This window comes from Anomalospiza imberbis, chromosome 2, assembly GCF_031753505.1.
Source record: "Anomalospiza imberbis isolate Cuckoo-Finch-1a 21T00152 chromosome 2, ASM3175350v1, whole genome shotgun sequence".
Classification (NCBI taxonomy): Eukaryota; Metazoa; Chordata; class Aves; order Passeriformes; family Viduidae; genus Anomalospiza; species Anomalospiza imberbis.
Window position 1 is genome coordinate 70,571,631 of NC_089682.1, and position 12,160 is coordinate 70,583,790.

At 36.4% G+C, this 12,160-nt stretch overlaps 1 protein-coding gene across 25 annotated transcripts in view; it reads right to left on the reverse strand.

The window, feature by feature from the left end:
- The window catches only part of DLG2 (discs large MAGUK scaffold protein 2), a 984,419-nt gene that overhangs the window by 580,230 nt on the left and 392,029 nt on the right, over window positions 1-12,160 (reverse strand). For 16 of the 25 annotated variants that reach the window (XM_068181606.1, XM_068181605.1, XM_068181599.1 and 13 more), the window contains one exon: window positions 9,377-9,457. The exons of the other annotated variants lie outside the window; for them this stretch is intronic. In XM_068181606.1, coding sequence (XP_068037707.1) covers window positions 9,377-9,457 — 81 coding nt within the window. The remainder of the gene's footprint in view (window positions 1-9,376; window positions 9,458-12,160) is intronic. 25 annotated transcript variants of the gene reach the window in all.

The window sequence follows — 12,160 nt, forward strand, 5'->3', positions numbered from 1 at the left end:
GTGAGATTTTAAAGTTTGGAGCCTACAATGTTAAGTCCTTAGCATATAATTGAACTCTTCAAAATGAATCACTAATAAATATCAGTTAAAGTCACAAAATCACAGATCCATAGAATTACAAGCTGAGTAGGAAGTGTGTCCTATTGCCCTACTCAAAGTAGAACTTGAAAGTTGAAGCAGGTGTCTCAAGGTCCATATTATTTTAGAAATAATTTCAGGTCCTTATTATTTTCAAAAATTATAAAAGGAACTTTTTGAAAAATTTAAATGCAGAAGTTCTGTGTGGTTTAAGCTGAACACCCATTTAAGCTAAGAAAATCACAATTCTTTTCACAGTGCTCTAAGCAAAATGTAAGACTCTCATTATTGGAAACTTAGTATTATGAGCTAAACTGCATATTTCTGAAGGTGTAGAGGCTTTCATGGGTCACTAGAAGAGACAGAAACCCTTGGATTATAGGGCAAAAATTAAGTATGCACTGTATTTTGCTTGCAACTGCAAAGTTTACATATTTAACTGGGAAAAGGTTTATTTGTAAAAAAAAACCCTTTAGTTTTCAAATTCCTACAGCCAAAGTGAGATATAACTCTTCTTAGATAAGTAGAATACATTGCAATTATATATGTGTGTGTGTGTAAAGATCTAAGCCAACTCATTCAATGATAATTAAAATCTCCAATAGAACTGAAGGCTTATGTAGCAAAACAGCTCTGCATATTCTATCTCTCAACAATATGCTGTGCCTTTTAGAAAACCAAATCATAGAAAAAAAGATAATTTTATCTGTTCTCTGGGTACTCTATGTTGCAATTAGAACTTTTTTTTTTTGTTTAGTTTAGTTGGAACAAAATGCATGCTTGTCTCAGGATGCTGAACATGGAAAGGTCTTTTAATTGTCTGGGCTTTATGGAATTCAAAGTCTTGATGTTTGAAATTTCTGCAGGTTTTAACTATGGATTAAACTAAACTCAGCCATCCTCCATTTGCAATTTAATCAGTAACAATGTGTTTTGTAAACAAGTGAAAAAGTTTTTTGTTATTGAGTGTTGAGTGTGAAAGATGTAGAAAAAATTCTCCCATGGTAAAACCTCACTCCCAGGTGAGTTAGTCTGTTTACTCTTAATTGTTTCTTTTTGTTCCCTAAAAAATCCAAGTTACCTACTAATTCCTATATATCTTTTCAGTACTTTACTGCATAAAAGATCTGAATAAAAACATGTTTTCAACTGGATTCCAACACTGAGATAAAGTTTATAACCATTTTCTTTTTAGAGACATAGACACTTGATGATACAGTAAGCTCTGCATTTCTATTGCACAAAGAAATTAAAGCATACTCATTTATATGAGGGTCCTTGAAACACAACTGTACTATAAAGACATCATTTTATCATGATCACTTCTACCCTGTGAAATACTTTTTCAAATAACATACAAAAAATATCCCCTTTGTAGCTGCAAACCTCCTATAAACAGTTTATATAAACAATCGGGAGACTGAGTTCACTACAGAAAGAGAAGTGTGTTTCTAATAACATTTAATAGACTGCTTACATAGCCATTATTCACAATTTCCTTGTGCTTTTCTGAATGGGTGAAGATTTATGCTGTGTATTGAAGAGAAAAATAATTTCAATCCCTTAACTGGAGAATGAATACATGAAAAAATTAGGTAAGAGTTGACTGAGGCAGCAGGCACCAGTGCTGGTAAGTATTAGGTAGGACATGCTTCTTTTTTCAGAAAGATTATACCATGGCAATAACTATTTTATCTTAAGCTAGAAGTTGAATTATGACTAATTTCTGAATTTACACTCAGAGCTAAAAGAATTGCATCAATCATTCCCAATGATCAGGGATATTACAACATTCTAACTTTAATAAATAATAGCATTTTAAAGTATTTAATCAGGATGATGTCTCCAGAAGCAATATGTTTCTTAAGGAAAATTAGCCTTAGATGCAAAATTTTGCAAGTATCTGAAAAGTTTGTGAATTCATACTATGACTTCAGGCTGCTGAAGTTTTCAGAATCTGAGTTTCTTGACTCTTTACTGCTGTGTAGTGATGACTTCATAAAATTATTTGAAGATTGCCTATTAACTTGCAAGTTTACAAAGATTCCTGATTTTTGAGTCTTTAGCTTCAGAAATCCTGGGTCAGTCTTCCAGGGTTAAGAAGCATGTATAGCTTTCATGGTATTCCATTTAATTTTATTTTAGAATTGTAGAATCATTAAGGTTGGAAAAGACCTCCAAGATCAAGTCCAACCTTCAGTTGAATACTACCCAGCCCACTGAACCACATAGCAAAGACTCATGTCAACTTATTTTTTGAGCTCTTTTAGGGATGGTGACAACGCCAATTCCCTGGGCATCCTGTTTGAATGCTTAAGTATGGAACTTTTTAAGTATAAACTCTTTTAGTAAATTTTTTTTTTTTTCTAATATCCATCTGAACCTCCCCTGGGAACAACTTGAGGCCATTTTCCCTTGTCCTATCACTAGTTGCCTGGAAAAAGAGGCCAACCCCCACCCTGACACAACCTGTTTTCCAGCAGCTGTAGACAGCAACTATATGTAACTAAACAATCACAAAATTCCAAATGTTTCAAGTAAGGAAGTTACAATGGAGGCAAGTGGGCTTTAGCACCATCCAGAGAAAATTTACATTAGAAAAAAGTAATATAAATAGATAAACACTGCGAGGGGGGAAAACAAAAACAAAACAAAAAACCTCTCAAGGAAGTGAAGAAGAGTCTGATATTGCAAGCTGACCACATGGCCACATCTACGAAAGAAAGGAAATGCTATCATTAACTATAACTCATACTGTCTAGAGATAAGAAATAAATTTCCTTTCCTTTAAAATGGTTGACTTCTTTACACCATCTTTCATCCAAGCTACTAATAAATATTTTCCTGTTTCTGTGAGACAGAGTTTATAGGAACCCCATGATGGTCTCTATGGATGGTGGTTGCCTCCTGAAGGAAATATGGAGCGTATTCAGCAGTGCAGTGAAGATGAAGTTTACTCCAAGGGTTAGTGGATGGTCAGGACAACACATGGGCTCTAAAGAAGGCTAGGGGAATTCAGGCTGACACAAATATTCAGCACTTTTGGCTTCGTTTTCCAAGAAGGCTGGAAGTGCTTTCAGCAACTGCACAGCTATGCAGGCACCTCTTGGAGACCTCAGAATTTGCAGGGGTTTGTACAGAAGTGACTGTTAGACTGAAGCCACCATCACTTCAGGAAACAGTTATAGACAAGTGATCAAAGCTTAACCAAATGTGAGCTAAAAAACCTGAAACAAATCCCCCAACCTCCTCAGTTTTTAAAGTTTATATAATGGAAATGACAACTGACCCAGCACCACAGAGTACAATAATAATTAACAGGAGACTTGTCTGAAAAAACGTCTGTGCTGCCTTGGGGAACAATGTAGGCCACAGCATCAATTAGAAGCAGAACAAATTCCACACTGCCTCCATAACATTTAACCCCAAATCATTTTGTTACTGTAAATTAAATAATGCATTGCTGCATTACATCACGGAAGTGAAAAAAGGCAAGAATAGCTTGTTTGAAAACTTATTTCAAGCTCCAGCACTCATTTTACCCAATATAGGCAAGCAATATGGAATACTGATGTTACCAGTATTTTCCTTAGCTTTGTGGAGCAGAATTACTATCTGTATATTCAGTTTTATTTTACATAATATGAATATTAATATTAGACTTCTGCAAGAAAGCACGTGAGATTTAATTAATTGACCATTAGTTTAATGCTTACTGCAAAGGTGATATAAGATTTTTTAAAATCCTAAGCTTCAGTTTTGAAGCTATAGTGAACACTCTTCTATGCAGAAGAGTGGAATATAGAAACAAATCATTTCATGCAGGGTCACTACAGATATTTTACCTAATTACTACTATTAATTACTAATTTTCTAATACTATATAAAAGATGACTGCCAACAGAAGCCGCACATTAAAAAATTTAAGGACATTCACTTTTAAAGAATTGTCCACAGGTAATGTCGTTTTTTAAGATCAATGAATTCCTGTTTCTTAACAACAAAGACAATTTTCAGCAGAATTCAAGCCAGAAGAAAGATCTTTGCAATAAAGCCTCTCAAGTGTTGCTGACCTTTATGTTTGTTCATGTGGAAATATTGAGCAATATCTTGGATGCAATTAGACCTTTTGAAGTTCTATTATCTACTTGAATGGGAGGTGAAGCAAATTCTTCTCAGCATGTGAAAATGAAAGGGCAACTACACAGCATTGATAAGCTGGGCTGCCTGAGCAGTATTTAACAAGGTTCATGAGACACCGCAAGGGAACAACAACTGACACAATAAAACAAATAAACAAAGGGAAAACAAATTTATAAAGTGCACCTCCATCTCTTCTACTACTCATGAGTAACACCAAATAATGAAAATGCACTGCAAGCAAAATTAAGACTTCCTGATGTCCATTCAATACTTTCAGCTCAAAAAATTCTTCACAGATATATAATTCTATAGAGGTATATAGGCAAGAGCAGACTCATTTCTGAAAACTTAGCAGTGGAAAAAAGCTAAATAGCTATGCTAGTTAATATGTCTCTAAGTAGAATAAAAAGGAAGTAGATTTGTACATCAGAGAAATTCCATTTTAATAGAACTACATCTTAAGTCTCAAAATGTCTATGTTCTCATCTGCATTTCCAAATTCCAGTAAGGGGTACAGGAGCTCAGTTCCCTCTTCCCTGGTGAAACGTTAAGATTATACAAAGACTGCCAAATTCTAATTAGCCTGTTATCTATAGCCATAACATCTCAGTGCCAGTGTTAAGGACTGCAATTCCATTGTCAAAGGCTTTAAGGAAATCCAGAATTAAAAGGCATTAAGGAAATCCAGAGTGAAAAAGGAGCAGCCAAGCTTTAGAGAATTTCCAATTTGAGTAAAACAGGAGATAACATATGCACCCATTCCTCAGCAGTTCTCATCAGGATTTCACCAGAGTTTTAGACCCGTCATTACTGAGACAGTGAATTTCTTTTAGGCATTAAAACAAAGGCAGACTTTGCTGATGAATTGAGCAAAAACCATTAAAATGTTTTTCAAAGGCTTAACAATTGAATAATGGACCCTTCCATCCTTGCCTAATTGCAGAGGAGAATCACTTTTTCCCAGGGAATGATATAAGGTAAATAAGGTGGGAATAGGTGAAAACAATTTATTTTAGGTGCAAGTCAAAGCAGGAAGCTTGAAAATACATGCTATAATGGGTGTAGGTGTAGTGGGGGTGGGGGGGAAACACAAAGATCATTTTAAATATGCTTTCTCTAGGACTTGATAAGTGCACCTATGTATTTGTAGGCTAGGGGTCTCTGTTTCTTTTTACCTCCAAGTGTTCTGGAGTGTTATCAGATGAGAACATATCATTCACTGCTCTGAGAATATATGTAATGGTAGTGCAATAATGAATTAGTTCTATGTTAAACAGAAATAAAAGGTCTAATGACTCTTCAGCCACTACAACACTTCTCAAAGCCCTTCGTAAAAGAAAGGAAAATGCTATCACTCTTTTACAGGTAGGAAAGCAAAGGGAAAGAATGAAGCAAACTGCCCAAGATGACTCAAGAAGAGTTGAAAAAACCATATAGAATGTCTAGAACTTCATTTTAAAGATCATCCAATATTCAACCACTTATACAAAATATGACTGAGATGTAGATGGCAGACAGCACTGCAAAACATCAAGACCTCTCAACTAAACTTTGCTGTTTTACTGAAAATTTTGCAACTCCAGGTTAAAAATCAGTGAAGAAACATTAATTCAGAAGTTCATTATCTAGGAGAATTCAAACTTTATCCTCCACACATATAGGCCAGGAGGTGGGTGTACTCAAGTTTTTTAATGAATTAAAATGGAAAGAAGTGGGAAGGAAGTAAAAAAGAAACAAAAGCTTTCATTAGGCCAAGTAATACAGCTCCATGTTTCTTCATTTGAACTACTGACTGGGGAAAAAGGTGATAAAATGCATTAGTTCTACGAGTTTAATCTCCCTAAGCAATACCATCTAACTCCACCTTCCTGTGTAGAAGAAGTTTTTTCTGACTCAGCACCTCAAAGGCACCTCAGAGATGCGGAGTTTAAGGCAGAAAGCTCCATCGGATCATTGGGAACTAATGGACTGCCATATTTAATACTGACAACAGCTTGTATTAAACACAAGCATGCACACCTATTTCAGGAAAACACCTAATCCTGGAAACATAACAGGACTGAGATTACTGCTTTCCTTAATGGTTTGTCCTATGTTCTCACTTTTAAAAACACCTGCCCAGCCTTGGTTTACTCTTACCCTGGTACACATTCTGCTTTTCTCCGCTACTGTGAAGGATCCTCTTATTCCCAGTGATCCCACAGAAATATGCTGTCAGTACATCCTGTCTCTCCCTGGAAGAACTTTTCTCCACTCTAGTCTCTCTTCTCTCTTTTGATATTTATTTATTATCTTTATAAATTACAGATGTTAAAACCTGGTACAATATTTCCTTCCACAGTCTCACTGTTGCACATACCAATAAAACTACCTTACTCTTATTTTTTAGTGAGGTTTTTTACATTCAAGTTAAAAATACAAGCCCCACTGAGTTGCCTGTTCTTTCCTCTGGAACAATCCTAGCATCACTTCTGTCAGCTGTAGGTGTCCCCATGTGTATGTAAGGCTGCCATTGCTTCCTTCTGGCTGTGAAATACTTATCTTCTAGAGACAATTTTGACAATTTTGTTTGAATGACCTCTGTTTGCAGGCTAGACCGTCACTGGATTGCACTATCTGTTTGCTGTGTCCTCTTCTTTTTTCCCAGTGTTTCAATCTTCACATTATTTTCAAATTCTAACATCCAAGAATTCATGCAGCTTTCCAAAGAATTTGTGAAAATATTGAAATATGTTGTCCATACCCAATTCTAAACTGTGGAGAGAGACTTTAAAAGAGGATGCAGTTACAGGAAAAGGGGGAAAGGCTTCAAACTGAAAGAGAGCAGATTGGGTATTAGGAAGAAATTCTTTACTGTAAAGGTGGTGAAGCACTGGCACAGGTTGCCGAGAGAAGCTGCAGATGCCCCATCCCTGGAACTGTTCAAGGTCAGGTTGGATGAAGCTCTGAGCAACCTGGTCTAGTGGAAGGTATCTCTGCCCAGGGCCAGGGAATTGGAATTAGATCATCTCTAAGGTCCTTTCCAACCCAGCCATTCTAGGATTCTGTTTTATGATTCTATGATCCCTCAAAATTTCTGTGTAAGGGTCATTTCTCATTGATTAATGCTTTGAGGTGCCAATCTTCAAGAAATATTATTTTGATAAAGTATACTGTTTTTTATACCAGATGAAATACAAAATTAAATGAAATGCCTTACAAAAGCCTAAATAACACATAGGACCATTTGACAAGTAAATTCACGTTCTGAAATGAAGTTTATCTAGCATAATTGCTTTTCTTTAAAACTATGTTGACTGTCATTAATTCTTCCTACCACAAACTTTTTGTTAGGCTTGCTTTTTTTGCTAAATTCTCCTTAAGCAATCCAATATTTTTACCAGAACCGAAAGAGAACTAGCCTGCTGTGCAGTATTAATTGCAAAAAAAAAGGTGGAAATAATAGCATGACACTCACATTTCAGAACTTAAAAAATTCTCCAACAGATCTTTTCAGCCTCCTTCTTTAAGGCTCATAGGTGAAAGTTATCAAGTAATGAGCCTTCTGCTTTACTTATTTTATCACTGGCAGATGTTGTTTAACATGCTTTGAAAGATTCAGTGCTGTTTATACAGTAGGGACACTGGATCTCCTACCACCATATGGGCTTGCTAGGGAGCAAACAGCACTTCCCTCCTACTGTGTGCCACTCAGTATTGAAGAGGTATCAGAGCTTTTGTTCATCTTTGCATGAAAAAATGACACAATTAATTAAACAGTGATTGACTGGCATCATTTCTTGGTTTTGGCGTTACAAAAAAGTAGCACAAATTAGTTAATTCACATACAAAATAAACTAAGAAATAAGCTTTGTCAAACTTTTCTCGAAATCCTAGAAGGTAGAAATTGTGTCCAGATATATACTGTAATAGTTCTTGTCCATTACGCTTGCCACTGAATTCATCCTAGGTTACCACCCTAATCATTACATATTTTTGGCCCTTACATTAAGGAAAATTACCTAGACATCCTAAGCCATTATAAATTGATGTCCAGCTGGCAGAGAGCTGTGCAAGATCTCTCAGAATGCTCATCCGCCCTATTTATCCCAGAGTCTTGTTAACCCTGGATAACAAAGGATACAATTTGGACATCAACAATATATCACTTTAGACTATTTTTACCAGAAATATCCCATTAGTGTGCATTATCTTCATATCTTAATCAGCCTCCTTTTCCTCCTGAGACTGCAAAGGACCCAACTGGCCAACAGCCAGAATATCAAGTGTCTCACACACCTATTATCATAATGGCAGAAGGTCATACAGTGACAACTGAGCACACAAATGCAACACAAACACAACTGAGTATTTTGATAACAGAAATTTATGGAGGTTACTATTCTGGTGCAATAGTGTCACTTGTACTTTTATTTGATTTGGAGGGGTTTTTTGTACTTCTGGTTTCAATGACAACTCCTCTATTGGGAAAGTTCTTTGATTAAAAAACAAACAAAACCCAAAAATGCCCCACACCAAATCAAACTTCAACAATGCTTTTTCTGTCAGGCTCTCTGGGTCTGCAAATATGCTTAGTCTTCCTGTCCTACATCCTGGTTTGGTCCTGCCCGTTACATCTCAGAGACCGATTGTGTCTCTGCCAGACTAACAGGCAATAAAAGAAATTTCAAAAAGATAAAGGAGAAATTTTACTGACCGCTTGAGATACCAAAGTCGAGATATTTACCTAAGTTATTTGACCATAAGGATGCCTAGACAATGGAGAGACAAAATCATTTCCAGGGCATGATACCCCTCCATCTAAAGGAGCCATCCAAATCAGGTTAGAAGAATTGTGATCAGTAAAGGTCTCTCAGTTGACTACCATCGCAATATCATTGACTTCCTCAAATGTCAAAAGTCAACTTGAGCCACATTGTTTTCTTAATAGCTCACATTGTTTTCAGTTTGATCAGTATGTAGCTGAGGCTTCTTGCATGCCACAGCATCTTGGAAATTATTGAAACATTTGCACAAATATTTTTTTAAATTGAAATGGGCCCTTTTGGGTGCAGGGAAGCATTGGTGGAGAAAAACTGGCAAAACTATGAAGCAGCAATTCAGAAACTATTTGCTTTCCTCACTTACTTCTCACAGCCAACTTCACTACTCTCACCTGTGTATTAGTCCATTCCATTTCAGGAAAAGGTCCCAGCTGAAGGCCTCTACCTGTGGGATTTTCTTCCTCCTGGCCTTTCTGGAAGTACATAGAGACATCTACTCAGGACATGTTCCAAACTCAGATTTTTCATTGTCTTTGCATATGGTGTTTAGTTGTGTAGGTTTGCTTCCCAGGTTGTTTTTTTGGGGAAAGTGGGTTCATTTATTCCCTTGAAGCTGTAAATTGGTGTTAATACACTCTGAATTGCCCAGAAGCTTTATAAGAAAAAAATCAATTGGCATTATATCATATAGTTTTAAAAATGTGATTGCATATTATTGATTATTAATATCTCTGGATTAGCTATTTATCACTGAAAGAAGAACAAGCAAGTTATGTATATTTTACAAGAATTAACACTGTACTACTATATTTAGGTTAATTTTTAGTATGCAACATCTACCAATCTCTAGTAACTATTAGCAAATGAAGCAAGAAGGCTACAAGGAATAAACATTCTCTTGATAGTCCACCTCTTTCTAGCTAAAATTAGAAATAACCCTGTTGCTTCTAAATTTTAAAACCCACTCTAATTATCACTATGAATTTATGAATTTTAACAGTAGGAGGTTATATACTTGCTTTTAATGAACATCAGGTTTGCCATTTTTTTTTGTGAAAAGAAAATCTATAATGAATTCGGTCTCCCACATAGGCATGAGTCAACACCATTGTAGAAAACACATGAGTTCTTAACAAACAACAACAATATGGAAGAGCCCTGCCAGTAAGGAGAGACATAAGGCAAGGATCTCAGTTTTTGTTGATAGCAAAACTACCATATCTGTAGCCGTGCATCTAACAGCATTATTACACAATGTTTAATAAACAAGGGACTGAAAAGAATTTTTACAAAGGCCATAGTCATTACGATGTTTATGTAATGCTGGTCATCACCTTTTACTACATTACTTGAGAGGCTTTTTGTTTCTATTTTAATAAAGAATACAATTTTTAAACATTAGTTTAGGGGTGAAAGGAAATAGAGATCACCTAGTTCCAACTCCCCTGCCATGGGCAGGGACACCTTCCACTAGACCAGGTTCCTCAAAGGCCCATCCAACCTGGACTTGAACACTTTCAGGAATGGGGCATCCACAGCTTCCCTGGGCAACGTGTACCAATGCCTCACCACTCTCAAGTGAAGAAATTTTTTTCTAATATCTAAACCTGCCTTCTGACAGTTTGAAGCCATTTCCCCTTGCTCTGTCACTACACAGTGACAGACTTGTAAAATGTCCCTCTCCAGCCTTCTTGTAGACCACCTTTTCATATAAACCCACTACTTCTTTGTATAAGAGGTAACACTTTTTCACTCTACCCTGCAAGATTAAGTCTTTTTTTAACATCAAGCATAAAACACAGCTAGTATAAAACCACTAGGCTAAGTCTTTCAGGGAAGTCTCGAAACTCTGTTGCTATAAAGAATGGCTAATGATAGTCAAAAAGCTCAGGGTGTAACACTTTTCAGCATATTGTCCAAGGAAAAGGGATTTCTGGGTCTGCTTAAAAAGATTAATGCTGTCATACAACAATATTTTTAAGAATTGAGGCTTATAATGGTGCTGTCAGTCTGCAGGCATTTAGCTGTGTCAGCTAGGAGCAGAGTCTTTTGAGACATGGGAAAATACTGAGAATGGTTTCAGGCTTAAATTCTCTGAGTCACTCTGTAGGGTGCATTCCCACCTCAGTGAGGTGGGATGAACCTATGTCTGAATATTCAGTTGACCTTACACAGAGAGAATTTCACATTAAAAAAAAAAAAAAATCTAGAGTAACTTCTTTTACAGTGTAATGGGCAGCTGTGGATTCCCTAATATCAGCACCAAGTCCACCAGGAACAACCATAAGGTATTTTATGGGCAAGTCCACTGGAGCTGATGCACCTTGACCACTGCAAGCTTCTGTGTACATGTATTTGGTTCTGCAGACTTTTGAGAAGAAATGTGTAGTACTGTAAACACAGATAGAAGAAATGCACACAGAGCAGTAAGCACATCCCTGCCAAAGGAAACAGCAAAATCAAAAATACAGAGTAAGGAACACCTCTGTGGAGATCATTAGCTAAGGAGGAACCAAGAGTGAAGTTCTGTTGCAAAATGGCCTTCATTCAAGATATGATGAATTGATGTGCATAAGGACAAGGGTTATAACTGTTGTGCTGTAATCACTGATGATGAGACACCAGCAAAACTGTATCATTTTGGGGCATTTTGTTTTAAGACAAACCCTGAAAAAGCCAAAGAAAATCTACAGAAGAGCAATGTCACAACTCAGGCAAGACTGAAAACAGGATATTACACAGGGATAGTGATCAGTTGTCTCCAGCTGAGAGAGAAACCAGGGAAATCACTCCAAATTTGCTGCTATGAAAAACCCTTTAACTGCTAGGGTGCTGAAACATGGAAAGTCTCCAGTCCTTTCCAAATCCTACAGGCTTTGGCTCCATGAGAAGTTTATTCCCTTGTAATTCCAGCAATTTTAATTTGAAACCAGATGATTACTAACCAGCTAAAAGCAAAAGGCATATTCCTCTGTGCTAAGTTAAAATAAAATAAATATATACTTGCTTCCAAGGTAAGATTTTACAATACCACTAGTGGATGTAGTGGTTGTAGAAATGTAATCCTCTTCATAAAAAACATCTTTTGAATAAACTCTACTCAAATGCAAGTAAGGTACCATTTAAAACAGAATTCTTCATAAGAATCAAAATGTGAGCTACAAATGTGGCAGCCC